Raw genomic sequence first — 22,253 nt, 5'->3', positions numbered from 1 at the left:
CATTAATATCAAAGCTGAATATTTTTGGAAGTAGTTTTTAGTTTTTTTTTAGTTTTAGCTATTTTAGGGGGATATCTGTGCGTGCAGGTGACTATTACTGTGCATAATTATTAGGCAACTTAACAAAAAACCAATATATACCCATTTCAATTATTTATTTTTACCAGTGAAACCAATATAACATCTCAACATTCACAAATATACATTTCTGACATTCAAAAACAAAACAAAAACAAATCAGTGACCAATATAGCCACCTTTCTTTGCAAGGACACTCAAAAGCCTGCCATCCATGGATTCTGTCAGTGTTTTGATCTGTTCACCATCAACATTGCGTGCAGCAGCAACCACAGCCTCCCAGACACTGTTCAGAGAGGTGTACTGTTTTCCCTCCTTGTAAATCTCACATTTGATGATGGACCACAGGTTCTCAATGGGGTTCAGATCAGATGAACAAGGAGGCCATGTCATTAGATTTTCTTCTTTTATACCCTTTCTTGCCAGCCACGCTGTGGAGTACTTGGACGCGTGTGATGGAGCATTGTCCTGCATGAAAATCATGTTTTTCTTGAAGGATGCAGACTTCTTCCTGTACCACTGCTTGAAGAAGGTGTCTTCCAGAAACTGGCAGTAGGACTGGGAGTTGAGCTTGACTCCATCCTCAACCCGAAAAGGCCCCACAAGCTCATCTTTGATGATACCAGCCCAAACCAGTACTCCACCTCCACCTTGCTGGCGTCTGAGTCGGACTGGAGCTCTCTGCCCTTTACCAATCCAGCCACGGGCCCATCCATCTGGCCCATCAAGACTCACTCTCATTTCATCAGTCCATAAAACCTTAGAAAAATCAGTCTTGAGATATTTCTTGGCCCAGTCTTGACGTTTCAGCTTGTGTGTCTTGTTCAGTGGTGGTCGTCTTTCAGCCTTTCCTACCTTGGCCATGTCTCTGAGTATTGCACACCTTGTGCTTTTGGGCACTCCAGTGATGTTGCAGCTCTGAAATATGGCCAAACTGGTGGCAAGTGGCATCTTGGCAGCTGCACGCTTGACTTTTCTCAGTTCATGGGCAGTTATTTTGCGCCTTGGCTTTTCCACACGCTTCTTGCGACCCTGTTGACTATTTTGAATGAAACGCTTGATTGTTCGATGATCACGCTTCAGAAGCTTTGCAATTTTAAGAGTGCTGCATCCCTCTGCAAGATATCTCACTATTTTTGACTTTTCTGAGCCTGTCAAGTCCTTCTTTTGACCCATTTTGCCAAAGGAAAGGAAGTTGCCTAATAATTATGCACACCTAATATAGGGTGTTGATGTCATTAGACCACACCCCTTCTCATTACAGAGATGCACATCACCTAATATGCTTAATTGGTAGTAGGCTTTCGAGCTTATACAGCTTAGAGTAAGACAACATGCATAAAGAGGATGATGTGGTCAAAATACTCATTTGCCTAATAATTCTGCACTCCCTGTAGAAGTACTCTATATAGAGGCAGTGCTATTGATAGTCTCTAGAAGTACTCTATATAGAGGCAGTGCTATTGATAGTCTCTAGAAGTACTCTATATAGAGGCAATGCTATTGATAGTCTCTAGAAGTACTCTATATAGAGGCAATGCTATTGATAGTCTCTAGAAGTACTCTATATATAGGCAATGCTATTGATAGTCTCTAGAAGTACTCTATATAGAGGCAATGCTATTGATAGTCTCTAGAAGTACTCTATATAGAGGCAGTGCTATTGATAGTCTCTAGAAGTACTCTATATAGAGGCAGTGCTATTGATAGTCTCTAGAAGTACTCTATATAGAGGCAATGCTATTGATAGTCTCTAGAAGTACTCTATATAGATGCAGTGCTATTGATAGTCTCTAGAAGTACTCTATATAGATGCAGTGCTATTGATAGTCTCTAGAAGTACTCTATATAGAGGCAGTGCTATTGATAGTCTCTAGAAGTACTCTATATAGAGGCAGTGCTATTGATGGTCTCTAGAAGTACTCTATATAGAGGCAATGCTATTGATAGTCTCTAGAAGTACTCTATATAGAGGCAGTGCTATTGATAGTCTCTAGAAGTACCCTATATAGAGGCAGTGGTATTGATAGTCTCTAGAAGTACCCTATATAGAGGCAGTGCTATTGATAGTCTCTAGAAGTACCCTATATAGAGGCAGTGCTATTGATGGTCTCTAGAAGTACTCTATATAGAGGCAGTGCTATTGATAGTCTCTAGAAGTACCCTATATAGAGGCAGTGCTATTGATAGTCTCTAGAAGTACTCTATATAGAGGCAGTGGTATTGATAGTCTCTAGAAGTACTCTATATAGAGGCAATGCTATTGATAGTCTCTAGAAGTACCCTATATAGAGGCAATGCTATTGATAGTCTCTAGAAGTACTCTATATAGAGGCAATGCTATTGATAGTCTCTAGAAGTACTCTATATAGAGGCAATGCTATTGATAGTCTCTAGAAGTACTCTATATAGAGGCAGTGCTATTGATAGTCTCTAGAAGTACTCTATATAGAGGCAATGCTATTGATAGTCTCTAGAAGTACTCTATATAGAGGCAATGCTATTGATAGTCTCTAGAAGTACTCTATATAGAGGCAATGCTATTGATAGTCTCTAGATGTACTCTATATAGAGGCAATGCTATTGATAGTCTCTAGAAGTACTCTATATAGAGGCAATGCTATTGATAGTCTCTAGAAGTACTCTATATAGAGGCAATGCTATTGATAGTCTCTAGAAGTACTCTATATAGAGGCAGTGCTATTGATAGTCTCTAGAAGTACTCTATATAGAGGCAATGCTATTGATAGTCTCTAGAAGTACTCTATATAGAGGCAGTGCTATTGATAGTCTCTAGAAGTACTCTATATAGATGCAGTGCTATTGATAGTCTCTAGAAGTACTCTATATAGATGCAGTGGTATTGATAGTCTCTAGAAGTACTCTATATAGAGGCAGTGCTATTGATAGTCTCTAGAAGTACTCTATATAGATGCAGTGCTATTGATAGTCTCTAGAAGTACTCTATATAGATGCAGTGGTATTGATAGTCTCTAGAAGTACTCTATATAGAGGCAGTGCTATTGATAGTCTCTAGAAGTACTCTATATAGATGCAGTGGTATTGATAGTTTCTAGAAGTACTCTATATAGAGGCAATGCTATTGATAGTCTCTAGAAGTACTCTATATAGAGGCAGTGCTATTGATAGTCTCTAGAAGTACCCTATATAGAGGCAGTGGTATTGATAGTCTCTAGAAGTACCCTATATAGAGGCAGTGCTATTGATAGTCTCTAGAAGTACCCTATATAGAGGCAGTGCTATTGATAGTCTCTAGAAGTACCCTATATAGAGGCAGTGCTATTGATAGTCTCTAGAAGTACTCTATATAGAGGCAGTGCTATTGATGGTCTCTAGAAGTACTCTATATAGAGGCAGTGCTATTGATAGTCTCTAGAAGTACTCTATATAGAGGCAGTGCTATTGATAGTCTCTAGAAGTACTCTATATAAAGGCAATGCTATTGATAGTCTCTAGAAGTACCCTATATAGAGGCAATGCTATTGATAGTCTCTAGAAGTACTCTATATAGTGGCAGTGCTATTGATAGTCTCTAGAAGTACTCTATATAGTGGCAGTGCTATTGATAGTCTCTAGAAGTACTCTATATAGAGGCCGTTGTTGCATAAAGTTTATAAATGAATTTACTGTGGTTATAAATCATCATAAGAAAACTGTTTGGGAAAATGACTGCGTGCATAATGCCAGTATGAAATACAGAAACTGTTACAGGCCGATGGAAAGCAATTTATTTTAATATATTTTCCTTTGCAAGTATCAATGACGAAAATGTTAGAACAAAAAAAAACAAACAATTTTTTTTAAAATGATTTCCTTGAAAGAAAAATGTGGTTGTAAATGCTGGTGGTGCGGAGTGGCTCATTTTACAGAGAGTACGCGCTCTTGGGTTTAATCTGAAGCAGCACTACCACCTAGGGGCTGTCTGCCGCCCACAGACTAGAGGACCTTTATTTCAGGTGCTCGTTTTCTCTTCATTCCTGAGTCCCATACATGATACACAGAGACTACATACTACAGTACATGCTACAGGCGTTAAGTTGCTATATTAACAGCAGCAAACAATAGAATGTAATGTTACAAAAAAGGCAAATATTTAAATAAAAATAATTTGAATATATAATAAAGTTGTTTTAGTAAATTTTCTTTGAGTGTTGTGTAATCAAGAAATATATCCCCCTTTAATAAATAGATTGACTTTAAATTCAGTTTTAGTTACTGATATAAATTTGTAACAGGGATAACACAGAAGCCAGGCTATGGTCACATAGGGGGAGATTTGTCAAAACTGCTGAAAAGGGAAACCAACTTAGTTGCCCATAGAAACCAATCAAATTCCATTTTTCATTTTTCAGAGCTCCTTTGGAAAATGGAAGGTAGAATTTGATTGGTTGTTATGGGCAAATAAGCCAGTTCTACTTTACACCAGTTTTGATAAAATCTCGCCTATATACTTTACAAACAGATGCCAACGGCCGGGTATCCGCTTTACATAAACTTTAGTGTTAAAAAAGAAAATGTACCCATCATTTTTTGTGTGTTTTTAGTAAACACAAAGCAGACTCTACTACGCTTTTGGAAAAAAAAAAGACAGTGAAAGGATATGGTTGTATTTTTAACATTGAAGTCTAACCAATACGGATACTTTTCCAATACCATCCATTTATATATGTTTTTAGTATATCTCTTAAATGATTAATAGAAATGTGATGTGAACATAGCGTTAAATATATTAGAAGCTTTGCAGTTTTTTATGATGATGCTTAATGTTAATAGTAAGACATATGTTCATGTATTTGACGTATTTAAAGGGAATGTGTCATCGGAAAATTACATTGTTTAAAGATTATAATGTGATTTAAACAATAGGTCATTTTCTGATGACTTGTTCCCGTTAAAGGGGCTGTGCAAAACTAAGATATTAATACCCTATCCTCAGGATCGGTCACCAATATCAGATCTGCAGAGATCCCGACTCCCACCGATCAGCTTTTTGAATAGGTAGTGGCGCTATCCTGTACCTGTATGTCACAGTGGCTGAGGGCTTGTATGAAGTGGGCTGCAGCGCTGAGCCCAGTCCATACACAGCAGGTGCCAGCTGCAATGACTGGGATCAGCGATGATGCACAAACCGGTCATTTAACCCCCTCAGATGCCGCTTTCAATAGCGATTGCAGCATCTGTGAGGTTAGCAAGAGGAAGGCAGCTTCCTCTGCTTTCCAATCGGAGACCCCACAGTGAAATTGCTGGGCTCCAATTAGTTACGATGACACCCGGGGCACTGCTGAAGCTTACCAGGCATGCCATGGTAAGCTGCCTGCTGAGCTATGCATGAGGCACAGTTCAGCAGGTAGAGCGGCAGAAATCCAAACAATCATAATAGATTTCTATTATAGTGAATGGGACAAGGGATCAAAAGATCACAGGTTCTAGCCCCCTAAGGCTACTTTCACACTTGCGGCAGAGTGATCCGGCAAGCAGTTCCGTCGCCGGAACTGCCTGCCGGATCCGGCAAAACGTATGCCAACTGATGGCATTTGTAAGACTGATCAGGATCCTTATCAGTCTGAAAAATGCCTGATCAGTCAGAAAAATGCATTGAAATGCCGGATCCATCTTTCCGGTGTCATCTGGCAAAACGGATCCGGGATTTATTTCTTCACCTTTTTTTTGGTCTGCGCATGCCTCCGGAAGGACGGATCCGGCATTCCGGTATTTTGAATGCCGGATCCGACACTAATACATTCCTATGGAAAAAAAATGCTGGATCGATCCTTCATTCAGGCAAGTCTTCAGCTTTTTTGGCTGGAAATAAAACCGTAGCATGCTGCGGTTTTATCTTTTGCCTGATCAGTCAAAAAGACTGAACTGAAGACGTCCTGATGCATCCTGTTCAGAATGCATGGGGATAAAACTGTTCTTTTCCGGTATTGAGCCCCTAGGACGGAACTCTATGCCGGAAAAGAAAACCGCAAGCGTGAAAGTACCCTAAGGGTACTTTCACACTAGCGGCAGGACGCATCCGACAGGGTGAACAGCCTGTCGGATCCGTCCTGCCTCTAGTGTGAAAGTAGCCTAAGGGGGGTAAAATGTATTGTTCAAAAAGTTTCTAAAAAACAAACAACCATAAAAATATTAAATGTTTAATTCACCCCCCTTTCCCAATTTAACATCTAAAAATATATAAACAATAAAAAAATAAACATATCAGGTATTGCCGCATCTGAAAATGTCTGAAAAAACACGCTATTCAACATTTTTGGTCACCTTATCCCCCACAAAAGTTGTATGCACCCCGACAATAGTACCAATAAAATCTACAGTTTGTCCTGTAAAAAAACAAGCCCTTGTCTGTAGACAGAAATATAAAAAAGCTATGGCTGTCCGAAAATGACGATGCAAAGCAAAGTTTCTTTTGTTTTGTTTTTTTAAGTAGTAAAACAAAACATAAAGATACAGATTTGTTATTGCTGTAATCGCATTAAGCCACGGAATCAGGACGTCGTGTCATTTTTAGGGCACAGTGAATGCCGTAATGTCAAAACCCCCAAAAAACCTTGGCGGAATTATGGGTTTTTATTTTCAATTCAACCCCACAAAGAATTTTTTTTTTTACATTTTTCTTCACAAGACATGTTAAATAGTGCCATTAAAAAAATAAAACTTATCCCGCAAAAAATAAGCCCATTATATGGCTATATAAACAGAAAATTGAAAAAGTTATGGCTGTTGGAACATGGGGAGGAAAAATCAAAAATACAAAAAGACGAAAATGGGCCCAGTACTTAAGGGGTTAAACAACAAGTCTAGGTATTATTTTGTTGACTAATATTTCTTGAAGTAATAGAAAGGCTTGAAAAATATTGCATGTGGTAAAATGTCATTTTTTTCCTTCATTTTTATTTTATTTGTTTTCTAATATCTCAGCTTTCTCAGTACAAAACTGTATTAACAAGCGGCTTCTATTTTCACATTTTATTGCCGTTATTTTGTTGATTTTCCGCCACGCCTCATACATAGATCGAGCTTACATACGAGAAGGTGCAGCCCAGACTTATGCCACCTTTTCTGCTCTAGGTTTAGTCCAGCATTTGCACAAGAATGGCTCCATTGATGCCGCTCACCCGGCGCAGATCACATGACTGTAAACCCGCTGCCCCCCCCGGCCATCATCTCCTTCGTTAGTTACCTCATCGTGGTTTTTCTCAGAGGCTATATATACCACATTACATTTTCGGCTGCCACAAAAATATTTTGCTTTCCTTTATAAAAGGCACAATTACACCCATTAGCTAGCTGAACATTATATGAAAGGCTGGAAAGCGCTTGGCTACCAGAAACCCTTTAGAATAATATATCCAGCAGGTGATAGATTAGTTGGAACAAATTGGAACCATTGCACTTAAGGGTTCCTGGTTTCCATCAAACTGTTTTAAAAATGTCGTCATTTAATACACAATCTCGAGCCCCGCAGAACAGCCCACAGCAGGTTAATTTGAATCATATGATGTGTCACTGCCCTCAGCTGACATGAGCTGCGTTCCATGTGTGAAGCCATAATAAATCCAATCCCAACCGAGGCAAATTCCCTGTGAGAAGGTGAACTAATCCAGGCCTCACACTGGCATGCTAGCCCTCCGTAATTGAAAGCAGGGCCACCTGTTCCTCAACTTAGCTACACTAGGGTAGAGCTGAACTGGAGGGTAGAAGGGGCAGGCCGGGCCAGCAGGTCATCCAGTGCAGACCTCCACATGTGCCACCTGAATTGTCAGCTCCTGTGCACCAGGCACGGTCAGATTCTCTGTACTTTCATCAGAAGTTTGGAGAAAGTTAAATTTCTTCATTCAGGAAGAAATCGCAACTTTACATCTTTTTGAAATAAAAAAGAGTGAAATTCCTTTAAGGGCTCATTCAGATAACCTTTGTCAGCTGGTGCCCATATTGTGGCCCGCAAACAGTGGATCTGCAATATCCGGGCAACGGCTGTTTGTGCACCATGTCACGGATGTGGACCCATTCACGTGAATGGTTCCACAATCCGGAAGGTCTGGTGCAGAACGACGGCACGGAAGCACTACGGAGCATGCGCTACTTTTTTGCAGTGCAGACCATCGGATGCGGATCGCAGACCCCATTCAAGTGAATGGGTCCTATGTCTACATACGGCGGCCCTACGTACAGTGCCCGTGCATTGCACACCGCAATTTGCGGTGTGCAGCATGGGCTTGGCCCGCACACGTAGACATGCAGAAAGTTTTTGGATTTGGCAGATACATTTATCAAAGATTAAATTAATACATTTGTTTATTATTTAAGACATTTATTTAAAGATTTAAATTGCAATGAATATCAAGCAAAGGGCAGTGACATATAAAAATATTATCTCAGCGCGCCCCGGAAGATCCAGAGCCAGACTGATAATCCAGAATGAACATAAATACCAGAACGGCAGTTGTTTGCAGCACAAAATGACGTTACGATGTGAATACTGGATGCTGAGAAGAGATAACAAAGTACAAAAATCCTCTGTTAGGGTACTTTCACACTTGCGTTGTTTGATTCCGGCAGGCAGTTCCGTTGCCTGAACTGCCTGCCTGATCAGGCAAACTGTATGCAAACGCATGTCATTTTTTCTGACTGATCAGGCATTATTCAAACTGATCAGGATCCTGATCTGTCTGAAAAATTCCTGATCAGTCAGAAAAATGCATTGCAATACCGGATCCGTTTTTCCGGTGTCATAGTTTTGTTTTTTTTCACATTTTTAAAGGTCTGCGCATGCGCAGACCGAAATACCGGATCCGTCAATGTGGCAATTTGAATGCCGGATCCGACACTAATACATTCCTATGGAGAAAAAAAAATGGTGGATCCGGCATTCAGGCAAGTGTTCCGTTTTTTGGGCTGGAGATAAAACCGTAGTATGCTGCAGTATTATCTCCGTCCTGAAAAGTCAAAAAGACTGAAGACATCCTGATGCAACCTGAACGGATTTCTCTCCATTCAGAATGCATGGGAATAAAACTGATCAGTTATTTTCCGTCATAGAGCCCCTAGGATGAAACTCTATGGCGGAAAAGAAAAATGCTAGTGTGAAAGTGCCCTAAAGACATCATGCACACGACCATATCCGTATTGCAGTCTGCAAAACACAGATACCTTCCGTTTGCAATACAGATTTTTCTCAATCACATCACTAGAAATGACTATTCGCGTCCACAATACGGCCAAGAATAGGACATAGTCTATAATTTGTGGAACAGACATATGAATGCGGACAGCATTTTTTGTGGGCCATAGAAATGAATGGGTCCATTTGCAATCGGTCGTGGATGCAAAATTGAGTTGGTTGCATGAGCCTTAAAATGCTGATTTTGTGCTTTTTACCTACATTTCCTACTCTTACTAATGAGTTGTAAGCAGGTATTGCTGTCTATATGTGTGTAGCCCTATCTTCATAGCTAAGACCTGCAGGGGATACTTCTTCACAGCACTGTAGGACTCACTATTTCAGGTGAGCCGTATTGTAAATCCTACATTGCTGGGAAGAAGTATCACCTGGAGTTCTTCAGAATGTTCATGAAGACCAGATTAAATGTTTAACCATATGCATCCAGCAGAATGGTGGACACACAAAACGCGTCATGTAAAGCACTTTAGAATATCCTAGAGTCGCTTAAAGGAGTTATGCCATGATTGATGTAAAAAAAGAAAATCGGACATCATACAGTACATGACAATAACTTTCTAACAAAGGTTTCGCACATGGATCCAGAGATCTCCATCTTCACTGCTCCAATTGCTCCGCTAGATTATCTTCAGCCTGGAAGATCAGGGGACGTGTCCTTTCTGCTGAAGCTCTCTCTCTCTCTGTAACTGCCACAGCTTCTGACCGTGCATATGGCTGGTGGCAGTTGAAGATTTGAACTGAGTATGTTCCACCAACTCAGTGTGAAAGACAAAAAAATAAGGAAAAGAACAAACAGCAGGTGGCGCTATTCAAATACATTTTTGTTTGAATAGCTCAGTGGCTGTACTCAATTTTTAATTACATCTGATTTCAAAAGTGCTGGACTGAAAAAATATGCTTAGTGACCGAACTCCTTTAGCACTTAACCCCTTAACAGGTAAACGTGAGTTTAAAACTGACACTTCCAATGTGTTTCTGAGTAAATTATAGCCAAGATATAACTCATGACCCCCTTCCCATGAATTCAATATGGCGGATTTCAAAATGGCTGCTGAAAAAGTTTCCTCCACCAAATAATGCAGTCTCCCTCCCAATTAATACTTTCACACATTGGAAGCATCTTAGCTCAGTGGAGTCCTGGGTGCGAATCCGATCAGGGACCACATCTGCATGGAGTTTGTAGGTCCTCCCTGTGTCTGTGTGGGTTTCCTCCGGATTCTCCGGTTTCCTCCTACACTACAAAGACATACTGATAGGGAACTTAGATGTGAGCCCCATTGGTAATGTCTGTAAAGTGCTGCTGAATATAGCAGTGCTATATAAGTGAGTAAAATAATAATAATATTAATAATAGTCATAATAATAAGTCAATTTTCTACAAACTACACCAGTTAAAAGAATTTTGCTTCACCTTGATATGTGTGTGTGTGTATATATATATATATATATATATATATATATATATACACAGTATTGGAATATCGGGCAAAAGTCCATTTATTTCAGTAATGCAAATTAAAAGGAATTGCATTAATGCAGCTTAAAATTAGAATTTTGTAAAAAGGTTCAATATTCTAGGCTCAAAGTGTCACAGTCTAGTCAGCTGATTAATCCATACCCCCTGAGCAAAGGGGACCTAAAATTGAGACATTGGGGTTTCATAAGCTGTAAGCCATAATCATCCAAATTATAACAAATAAAAGCTTGAAATATCTCACTTTGCATGTAATGAGTCTATCTCGTTAGTTAGTTTCACCTTTTAAGTTGCATTACGGAAATAAATAAACTTTGCACCAAATTCTAGTTTTTGGAGTTTCACCTGTATACATATATACATAAAATTGTTTAGTAACTGCAGTAAGTGAGGTAGGTGTTTGCTGTGCTTTTATACTTTTTATTCCCTACCCAGCACACAGATGTTAGATCAGGTTCACTCCATGAAAAGTAATTAATCGTCCTTACAAGTTAAGCTGTAGGCTGCTTAACATGACTTCATGTGGAAACCCAAGAATGTGCCCACTTCATTCCAGTTTAGCTGTTATGTTAAGCATGGCATTTGTTAACTTTGAAATAAGAATTTTTTTTCCCTATGATTTAATGAGTCTTGACACGTGAGAAGTGGAGCTGGCTGGAGTGCAGACTTTTCTAATTAACGGAGGGTCATTTGCTAAAAAACATTTCAGTGTCTTGATAGTTTTTCATTAGTGCATTGCAAACATGTTTTTGTGCCTAACACGACAGCCTTAAGAGGCGTATTCTGAGGAGTAAGCAGCGTGGAAATACTGCAGAAATACGGTAGCATTACACACCAGGAGAACAACAGGCTGTATACACCAGGGCCTGTCGTCCTGTAGCAGCTGCAATGTCACAAATTGCTTTGAAATTTCAAAATTTCACGTAAAAATAATGATGTGCGTATCGACCATTAGGGTTCAGCGACACGCGATGGATGCTTAGATTTTCCGTCCTGGAATAACATACAAAAAATATGCAGTACTTGACCTGTGGTGCGGAGGATATGCAGCGCAGGTGGTGAAACCGGCAGCATTTACGCTAAGAATTTCGCAACAGAATTTGTACCATTTGATGTGAATCTTGCTGCTGCGGATAACCAGCAGAGTCCACAGCGGACCAGGCCCTTGATGCACCGTAAGGCTACGTTGACATCAGCTTTTAGTAATCCTTCAGAAGAACAGCCTGCTAGAGTTCACCGTATCCATGATAACCAGATATTGCCGTGAACTGCCCGATCCCCGTACACTACAATGGGATCTGGCTGCGATCAGGCCTCTTTCTGTCAGAAACACCGGCTTTTGGCCTCCATGCATTACTTTTCGTCTGGCTTAAATCTGGCATTTATGCCGGAAAGTGGATGGATCCTCGTCCGATCCCTTTGTAATTTATACGGTGTTTCTGGGAGGCTGTTCCTCTGCCAGAGCAGCCTGCCGTATTTCTACTCACTGATGGGAATTTAACCTCCTCAGACCTGGTAGTTTCCTACCATGTATTTGTTATATATTTTTTGTAAATACCTGCATATCCAAATAATTCTGGAGCATTTTCTTAGAACTTGGTGTTGTGCCATTGCTCTGTTATTCCCCCTGGAAATGTGTGACTAAATGTTGTTCCTATACTTTGTCAGTAGGGTATAGGATGAATCTTTCAAGTCATTGTTGACAGCACCAGACTGTGTTGGGACACCACCTTCTGACAAGTGGATAAATTAACTCCAACACAAAATTATTCATACCTACATTTAAAGTAGGAATAATAAAGGACCAACACAATACATAGTTCTAAGGACAGATGCTCCAGAATTGTTATTTTATAGGAACTACTAGCATTTACTAAAAAATACTATGAAAGCAACTTATGACTTAGGTATCGAAAGCTTAAAAAGAGTCTCTGTACTTTCCAACAATTTAATTTCATTGAATAGAGAATGGTGTAAATAGCAAATTTCTAATTCACAAAAAAAAAAAAGCGTGCATTTACCTGAAGAAAGCTATAAAGTCATGGCCACTAGGGTTCTCACTTTCACCTAATTTGCAGTCCACTGCCTGTTTTAAGGCATGATCCATCCTTAGTAAAAGAGACTTCAGAGAGGAAGTTGGGGCATGTCAGAGCTAGCTGACAGCCTGAGCCTGATAAAGAGCTGCTTGTACACTGGTTCTGAATTCAGAGGAGCCTCCTGCCTTTCTGTAAGTGCGCTTCTGTAAGTGCGCTCTGTTCTGTGAGCTCTGGAGCTGAAAAAATAGTGGAAAGTAAGGGAAAGCAGTACAGTGCTGGCGCCCCATGCTTGTGAGTGAAATGCATCTAGCCGTGCAACTGAAACAGGAAATAATTAGGCTTAAAAAGTTATTAGAGAAGATCAAAAAGACACATTCCTTCACAGTTATGACTGTACAAAGAAGCACAGCCAATATGCAGACCTATGTTTTTTAAACTGAGGTATAACATGTTTCAAGTTCTGTACTACATTAACTTTTAACAAATGATTTGTAATTGACAGTTACATTTCAATGTTTCGTGTACCAACTAATATATTGAGTGTAATGTACATTTTAATTGTACAAATCAGAAAGAATTACATAAACTTTAATTTATAAAAATGTAAGATGCATTACCAGGCTGATACAAAGCATCAGAGGCTGGATTTCTTTCACACGAGGGGAAAAAAATCTGTTTTCTGCCCTAGGCCTGAATATAAATACCTTGTCCAAGGCAGATTGGCTTGGTGGTGCCCCCACCCCAGCGTGCTATGCCAGCTGTCCTTGCTATACCTATGTACAGCATGAAGGACTCCTGAAGAGATAAAACATAACCTGGAATGAACTACTGTAAACATTAAATACAACAACTTATTAAGCTCAGTGTCCAGTTTCTGCACAGTAATGTGGAATTAGTGAATCCTCTAACCTTTGAAATTGGCTTAGGGAATGAAATACAAAAATAAGCATCTTTTAATTTTATTTTATTTTTTCGCATTCTTCTTGTTCTTACTCATACAGAATCAGGTCAGCGGGTTGTATAACACAACTTACTTAAAATGTGCTGCAATTTCCAAAAAAACTTTGGAAAGAGAGACAAAATTGACAACTGGACATTACTGTGACATGCTCTGTCCAAATAACTGTCCAGTGTTTGGGTGTAAGCCCTTCTCATGACACTGTGCTCTGCAACTCATCTGTTACTCCTCTGGACACCAGTCTACCCCTATGACGACACATGATCATCTGAGTGAACTTCTAGAGAACATCATTTTCCCTAAAATAATTTTTTTATCTTGAAATATAAGTCTTTGAGTTGTCCTATTGCGTAGTGTTTGACCACAGTTAACAATCTTGGCTCATGAAGTATTGAAGACAGCATAATAATGGAGGCTCTTTGCTACGGCTCCTATTGCTAAAAACTTTGGACATTTTTTCTTTTTTAAAGAACATCTGTATTGTGCCAGAGCTGAGAGTTATGATGGACGTGGTTCTAGCATCTAACTAGGAGAATTATTATGACATGTCCATCGAAAATATCCTGAACAGTATCAACATGTTGTTTAGTGGTGGTTATTCTTGGGATCAGTGGTAGGCACAAAGACCGGACTTTGGACATTTGCCGTTCCTGGAAAGCCCCATGCAATTGCTTCATGCAATTCTGAAAAATCTAAGAGAGTTAGGCTGAGATCACTTCACTGTTTAGCTTTCCGTTCTTCTGTTCCATCAGAAGAACAGATTTTTTTTTTTAAACGGATCTCAGTTATAATCACTTTGCGTCAGTTTGGATCATATCTGTCAGAGATCAGGTATTTGTTTATGGGAGCAAAAGTGCTGCATGCAGCCATAGCTGTTCTTCTAACTGATCAGAAGATCGGAAAGCTAAACTGTGTTGTGGACCTCATGCACACAAACGTATTTTCATTCTGTGTATGTTCCATTTTTTTTTGCGGACCGTATACGGAGCCATTCATTTCAATGAGTCCTCCAAAAAAAACGAAAGGTACTCCCGTGTGCATTCTGTTTCCGCATGTCCGTATTTCCGTTCCGCAAAAAAATAGAACATGTCCTATTATTGTCCACATTACAGACAAGGATAGGACTGTTCTATTACGGGCCAGCTGTTCCGTTCCGCAAAATATGGAATGCACACAGATGTCATCCGTATTTTTTGTGGATCAGTTTTTTGTGGACCATAAAATACATACGGTTGTTTGCATGAGGCCTAAGGCTTATCCACAATATCCTGGTAGGAGAATCTACACACCCTGTTGATAATGGCAGTTCCAAAGCTTACCATTTCCCTAAGATTTGGATTGGCTAGAATGCAGCCAATCAGTTATACGATTGATCCTTTAAGCAACTTGTGAGACTAAACTGGCCAATTACAGAGACAGTTTAAATAAATACAAAAATAAAACACACCTCAGTGTACTTACAGAAAGTGGCAGATGATTGGCCAAATCGTACAGATCAAAATTTGTAGATTTCCAAAGGCAAAACTAAAACTTTTAATTCTATCTGGACTTTGGCTCCTCTCACCTCCTGTGCTTTGATAGACCTCTGTGGTAGCGTTTTTGTTTTGTTTTAATTTTTGTTGTTATTTGTGCCTCCTATGAAGTAACGCTCCTGTAGGCCACAGACCATTGTGTGATATGGTGTACTCCATGCACACACTGTATAATACATCATTCAAATTATAACTGTCATGTTTTCATTAAACAAAATCTATTTTAGCATATGTCACTGCTGCACCAGCATTATGCATAAAGCAATCTTTAGTTTCTTCACATAGCACTGTTTTCCTTGAGCTTTTCCCTTAGTTACGCTATTCTAACATCTACAATATGAGGGTCTTCTCAAGATGGCTCCTCTGCCAGTTCTCTGAGGCCAAAACTGCCCTCCCTCACTTCCTGTACACACTTGCTGTATCCAGAGAAAAATCTGTTCTGATTGCTTCTTTATTAGTTTTGATGTGTTTTCTTAGTACTTTTTTCTCCTCCCAGCATGTCCTATATGTTTCATAACCCCATCTGGTAGATATATAGACCATGTTCTAATTGATGGGTCTATGCCAAGTGTGAAAGGTGAGCTGTGATTTTTCAGTAATCACGAAGTCTGGAAAAGTTAGTTTTCCAACTGTAAGTGACTGCTATGTGTTTCTCTAAATCCATCTGCTTTACTTCTCTTAGTCCTTAAGATTTTACATGGTGCTGGCCTTGACCTAGACATAGTGTTAGGCCATTTTGAAAACAAAAGTGGTTCAGTTTCTGTGAAACTTTTCTTTTGAATGATTAGCCTACTACAAAATCCTTACAATGGGTGTTGTGTGGTCAAATGGAGGAATTTGAATGTAGTTATGTGGAAGTAAACAGACTTCTCTACTGATCACCTATCCTCTGCACAGCAAGGCTTCACCCCCTAAGTGTGCAGGAATAGTACCAGATCCAAGAAATAAAGACCCAGGGCCATACTTATAGGATAAGCACATAACCAGAGCCAAGCTCAGTACATAAGTATGCCACTAGAATGAAGCTCATAACATAAATCCAGAACCAGAACAAATCTCATACCACAAATACAGTACCAAACCCAGGTTCATAACATAAATCTGGAACTTAACAAATCCTATACCATAGATACAGTACAAACCCGTGTATAATATAAATCCATCACCAGAACCAAGCTTAGTGTATAAATGCAGCACCAGAACCAATCTCATAACATAAATTCAGCACCAGAATGATTTCTAGTGCATAAACACAGACCCACAACCAAGCCCATAACAAAAATACAGTACGAGAAGCAAGCCTATAACATAAATATTGCAACAGAACCAAGCTCACTACATAAATAGAGCACTAGAACCAAGCTTATTACATAAATAGAGCACTGGAACCAAGCTTATGACATAAATAGAGAACTAGAACCGAGCTCATAAGATAAATAGAGCACTAGAACTAAGCTCAAAACATAAATCCAGCACCAGAACAAATCTTACACCACAAATACAGTACAAAACCCAGGTTCGTTAGCATAAATCTAGAGCTGAACAAATCCTATCCCATAAATACAGTACAAACCCAAGTTTATAACATAAATTCAGCATACAGACCCACAACCAAGCCCATAACATAAATACAGTACCAGAACCAAGCCTATAACATAAATACTACAGCAGAACCAAGCACATTACCAGTAGCGTCGTTAGGTCAAAACATTCAGAGCTTGAGCCCTGGATGTTTTGTCCAGTGCCCCGAATGTTATGCTGGCCTGGTAGCGTTTTTTTTAATTTTATTTGGCTATTCCCCACCCCCCTTGTACTTGTTCCGCTACTTGCGGGCTGCGCGGGCATCAGTTCAGTCACTTCGGTGTGCAATCCCGTCCTGCAGCGCGTGATCCCACGAGACCCACCGCTGTAGGTCACAGGTCTCGCGGGATCACGCTCTGCAGGACGGGATTGCTCACCGAAGTGACTGAACTCATGCCTATGCAGCACGCAAGTAGCGGAACAAGTACAAGGGGGGGGGGATGATCTGTGGGGTTGCCCAGATGGTTAGGCCCTTCACAGTAGTTATTAACCCCTTTCAGCAGTCCCCTATTCACTGAAGGGGGGACTGCTGAAAGGGGTTAAGAACTACTGTGAAGGGGGGACTGCTGAAAGGGGTTAATAACTACTGTGAAGGGCCTCTTCCCCCCCCCCCCCCCCGTGGCGATGGGGGTGTGGCTTCAGGGGGTGGGGGTATGGCTTGACGGGGGTGTGGTACAGTGGGCTTGTGCCCCGGATGTTTTCAGACCCTAGCAACGCCCCTACAATTACATAAATAGAACACTAGGACCAACTCATTGCATAAATAGAGCACTAGAACCAAGCTCATCACATAACTAGAGCACTAGAACCAAGCTCATCACATAACTAAAGCACTAGAACCAAGCTCATCACATAAATAGAGCACTAGAACCAAGCTCATCACATAACTAGAGCGCTAGAACCAAGCTCATCACATAAATAGAGCACTAGAACCAAGCTCATCACATAACTAGAGCACTAGAACCAAGCTCATCACATAAATAGAGCACTAGAACTAACCTAATTACATAAAAAGAGCACTAGAACCAAGCTCATCACATAAATAGAGCACTAGAACTAACCTAATTACATAAAAAGAGCACTAGAACCAAGCTCATTACATAAATAGAGCACCAGAACTACATTAAGCTCATTACATAAATACAGCACCAGAACCAAGCGCATAATATATATTCATCACTGGAATGCATATCTGAACCATGCACAGTACAATGATAAATTGCAGATTCAGGTTAACCCTTTTACATACATTTTAGCTAAGTGAAAAAAGGTTAGGTCTGATGGGAGTTGTTTCATAACCTAGATTAGCACCAGATATCATTGCTGCATCACTTCTCCAAGCTGCAATGTGTTTCTGCAGTTTGCTGGAGTTAGTGCTACACACACTGTGTCCCTGAATATAAGACTCCTATATATAATAGTGCTACATGCACCCTACCCTCTGAAAATAATACTTCTACACACATTGTGAGCCTTGGATATAATGGTGTTATAACACTCTGCCCCTGAATATAAAGGTGTATAATGGGATACTTCCTGATTGACAGACATGTGTAAGTTCGGTGTGGCATTTTGTGTATATTTCTATCGTGGAAATCTACTTATCCAAAATCAAGTTTTTAATTTTTCTTGTATTTATCTTTTCTTAACAGTTGACATCAACATTGATATATCAAGGTCACTGAAAGTCAACTTCAGCTTTGTCAAATTAGATCAGCTAAATGTTTTCTTAGAAAAAATCATGAAAACCGGACCTGGGCATTTACTAGAGAGACCAGCCACAACAGAAGAAATGCCACAAATAGATGAAACTGTGAAATCTGCATTTAGTGATCGGAAGGATCCCAGTACAATGGCCCATGATTCTTCAAAATCCCATTTACCCCAAGAAGGAACGTGGAGGTCAATGTCCTTTTTGAACAGGATCACATTCCGGACTACTCAAGTGTTTCTATCATTAGAGACTGTGCCACATCCAAAAATTCCCTGCGTTTTGACAAACTTTTCTGACATTCAGGGATATCTTAGTATTCAAGCCGGAAACAAAGCATTAGGTAAGTCATTTAATGTTCTGAGGCACACATGCCTGATGAAGTTTAACATTGACCACATGCATCCAACAAAGCTTTTTAGCCACTGTCCAACAAATTTGTCTTGTGCCTTTAAAAGTCCCTGTTGCATCGCGAGGAGTTAGACCTCCAAGCCCTACAATCATTAAACACTTATGATGGCTAGTGGAAGTAGGCATGTAGATGCATTCTGTTTTAAGAAGGCCTTGTCTTGACGTGCTACATATTGTATGTACTATGTATATAGTGTATAGTCTGAACTTTCAGTGTGGCTATTAGTAAATTTTCTCTAAATGTAATATGTTGTTCATACAGTTAATTATTATGCATAAAGGTATAGTCCAGCCATTTAATGTTGTTAAAAACCACTGGGAATGCTCTAAAAAAAAAAGTAATTCCAATCCTTTACTGCTTCCGTTCCAAAACTTCTCAGGTCCTCTGCCGCTGTCTTCTTTCTGGTCCCTCTCAACGGAGATATGTGACACAGTTCCCAATCTCTGGATGTAGCAGTGGCCTGCTATAACTAGTGCTTGGCTGCAGTAGACACATGTTCATGTCAAGAGGTAGCAGGAAGTCCAGTGGCGGACCAAGGAAGCATTGGAACGGGAGAGGCAGTGGAGCAATGAGGTGAGTATTCTTTTATTTAATTTTTAAAGCATTCTCTTCAATATTCAGAAACTTTTTCAGCATGTTATAAAGCTTGTTGACATAGTTTAAGATCTCACCCAAAAGTAAAAATGGAGAAAAAGTGGAGGTTCCAAAGCCTGACAAACACAACATCCAACCTTAAAAGTGTAAAGGACATGGACATGTTTTGCCTTACCAGTCACTTTCACTCGGCCATGGACATGCTCAAAGTGTTGGTTCATTGATGTACTTTGGATTATTATTATTTTTTCTTTCTTGCTGTTATTTAATATAACAATTATTCCTCAGTACATAAGCAGAAACTTGAGTATCTGGTCCAAGCATCTAATAAACATTCTGCCTTGCGCTCGGTTACCGAGATTACGTTGAATGCCGATTGGCAAGCAGTGTTTTTAAAGGATCTGATGACTGTTCCAATACTTGCAAAATCGTTCTAATTGCTCTAGCTCTATACAATCACGTATCTCATCATAAAACATTCTCTTCATTTATTTTCAATGTCTCTTAAAAATGTCTGCCATTTGTAAACCAATATTTATTAGTTTAAGGCTCAGGTTTACAATCCTGGAATGACTGTTTCGTACAAGTTCGCCTCTAGCAAACCTATTCTGTGTTCTTTCAGTGTAATTTTAAAGTACTGATTTCAAGAAGCACTCTCTAAGAAGCTTTTTATCTTATGTATCTTAAAAAGGAAAATCTGGAACGTTCTCTGAGCTGTAAAAGAAGTGATGCTTAGCTTAGTGCATTCGTTTTATTGCCCAAGCCAAGAAAATGTAACCAACCATATGAATAGACAGTACTGTGCTCAGTGAAACTGTATATGGGTCATTGTTTTTATGCTCCGTGCCGTAAGGTTGTATGATATTTAGGATGTTGGCTTCTTCCAGCAGGCTGCAGAGGGGCACTCTTTTGGCGCCATGGGCCCTTTTACAAGAGCCAGGCTTGCTGACGGTGCTAAGATCTCTACACAGAGCAGCCTCTGTAAGGACCTGAAGAGGAACAAAAAAAGAGTCTTAAAGAAATTTTTCTTGAACCAATTTGGCAATGCCAACAGTGCCTAAATGATTCAGTTCTAAGACAACCTTATAAAGAAGAATACCAGCCGAAACTCGACATAGCAACAGAACAGATACAGGAAATGTTTTGTAACTGAGAAGTACTCATAGCGGGCCAAACGTAGGTGATTTATTTCCCTCTTTACTTCCAAAAAATCTGGCAGGCCTCACCGCATTTCATTGCATTTTGCAAATGCTTTCTAAGCTAAAATGCAACATGAAAGGCTTTGTGAGTGCTCTGGGCCGGCATTCTTGATTTAGCCATAAAGACTTTTTTCAGACCAGTTCAGAACATTGTTTTCATTCCCACGCTTACCTTAGCCAGGGCTGGGAGGCTGGAAACAAGTTCATGGTCACTGTAAGGATTACATTCTCATTATACATCATATTAATATCCAGCATGGAGGAGTCTGCGTCACACATGCTGCCGCACCGAACTGAATTGTGTGTCTGATAGTAATCCACGAGGCAGACTACAAAGTGTATGTTCCCATCTCCGACAGACATGGAGCTGATGGCTGGAAAGGTTGACCTGTCTGCTTCCCAAGTGTAGGAGGCTACCAGACATTACTGTCGTCTGTGCAGCACACACGTGAGTGCATAGAGAATCAATTCACTTTTAATGTCTGGGACAAGTGGCGGGGGAGGCTTAATGAACATCCACACCTGCTCCTCTAAGACCCTTTTCCTCATTAGGAAAGAATCTTAGCCTAGTGGTCACAGATTGTCTGCACCCCTTTGAATTGCTCGTAAGCTAGGACATTAAACATGGCAAATGTAAAGGAAAAAAAATCCTGCTAATCTAACAGTAGAATTATTTTTGCTATATGTTTGGGTTTGTTACCATGTTATGGTGGTCCTGTTATAGTGATGTACCCCTGGGGACGAAACTACCAGTGTCTGACTGGTATTCCTTATGCCCCCCCCCCCCTTCCCCAAATCCTCAATAGGTTTTGACAAAGAAATAGACTCTAGTGTCAAGTGATTAATGCCTGACAGCTCAGTGATTAGCACTGGTGGCTTGCGGAGCTCAGGTCCTAGGTTCGAATCTGACTAAGGACAACATCTGCATGGAGGGTGAGTTTCCTCCGGGTTCTTCCAGTGTTTCTAAGGCATACTGATAAGGGAACTTAGATTGTTAGCCCCATTGTGGACAGCGTGATGCTAATTTCTATGGAATATGGCAACGCTATAGAAGTGAGTAAAATGATAATAATTAGAGCCTGGGCCTACTGGAGGATCCGTTGGTGGGCCAGTTCAACCCTGAAAATCATACCCACATACAGTGGGAGGGTTTTTAAACTAGCTTATTAATTGGCTGCACAGTTTTGTCACTGTTTGCCACGATTTTCCTGCAGCCATTAAAGGAGTTGTCCAGGATTAGAAAAACATGGCCGCTTTTTTCCAAAAAATACCACCAATCCTGTACGCAGGTTGTCTGTTGTATTGTAGCTTGTTCACATCAACAGAGCTAATCTCTAACACCACACAACCCATGGGCATGTGTGGCAATGTTTCTGGCAGAAGCTTGTTTTTCTAATCAGCGCGGTGGCTCAGTGGTTAGCACTGGCAGTACTGGGGTTCTAGGTTCAAATCCGACCAAAGATCTGCCTG

The 22,253-nt window shown here is 40.1% G+C and overlaps 1 protein-coding gene across 4 annotated transcripts in view; it reads left to right on the top strand.

The window, feature by feature from the left end:
* Nucleotides 1-22,253, top strand: part of VPS13B (vacuolar protein sorting 13 homolog B) — a 1,020,896-nt gene that overhangs the window by 760,196 nt on the left and 238,447 nt on the right. For all 4 annotated transcript variants that reach the window (XM_040432419.1, XM_040432415.1, XM_040432418.1 and 1 more), the window contains exon 36: nucleotides 18,520-18,921. In XM_040432419.1, coding sequence (XP_040288353.1) covers nucleotides 18,520-18,921 — 402 coding nt within the window. The remainder of the gene's footprint in view (nucleotides 1-18,519; nucleotides 18,922-22,253) is intronic.

The sequence above is a fragment of the Bufo bufo genome, chromosome 5 (assembly GCF_905171765.1).
Source record: "Bufo bufo chromosome 5, aBufBuf1.1, whole genome shotgun sequence".
NCBI lineage: Eukaryota > Metazoa > Chordata > Amphibia > Anura > Bufonidae > Bufo > Bufo bufo.
This window is presented reverse-complemented; position numbering and strand designations above follow the sequence as displayed.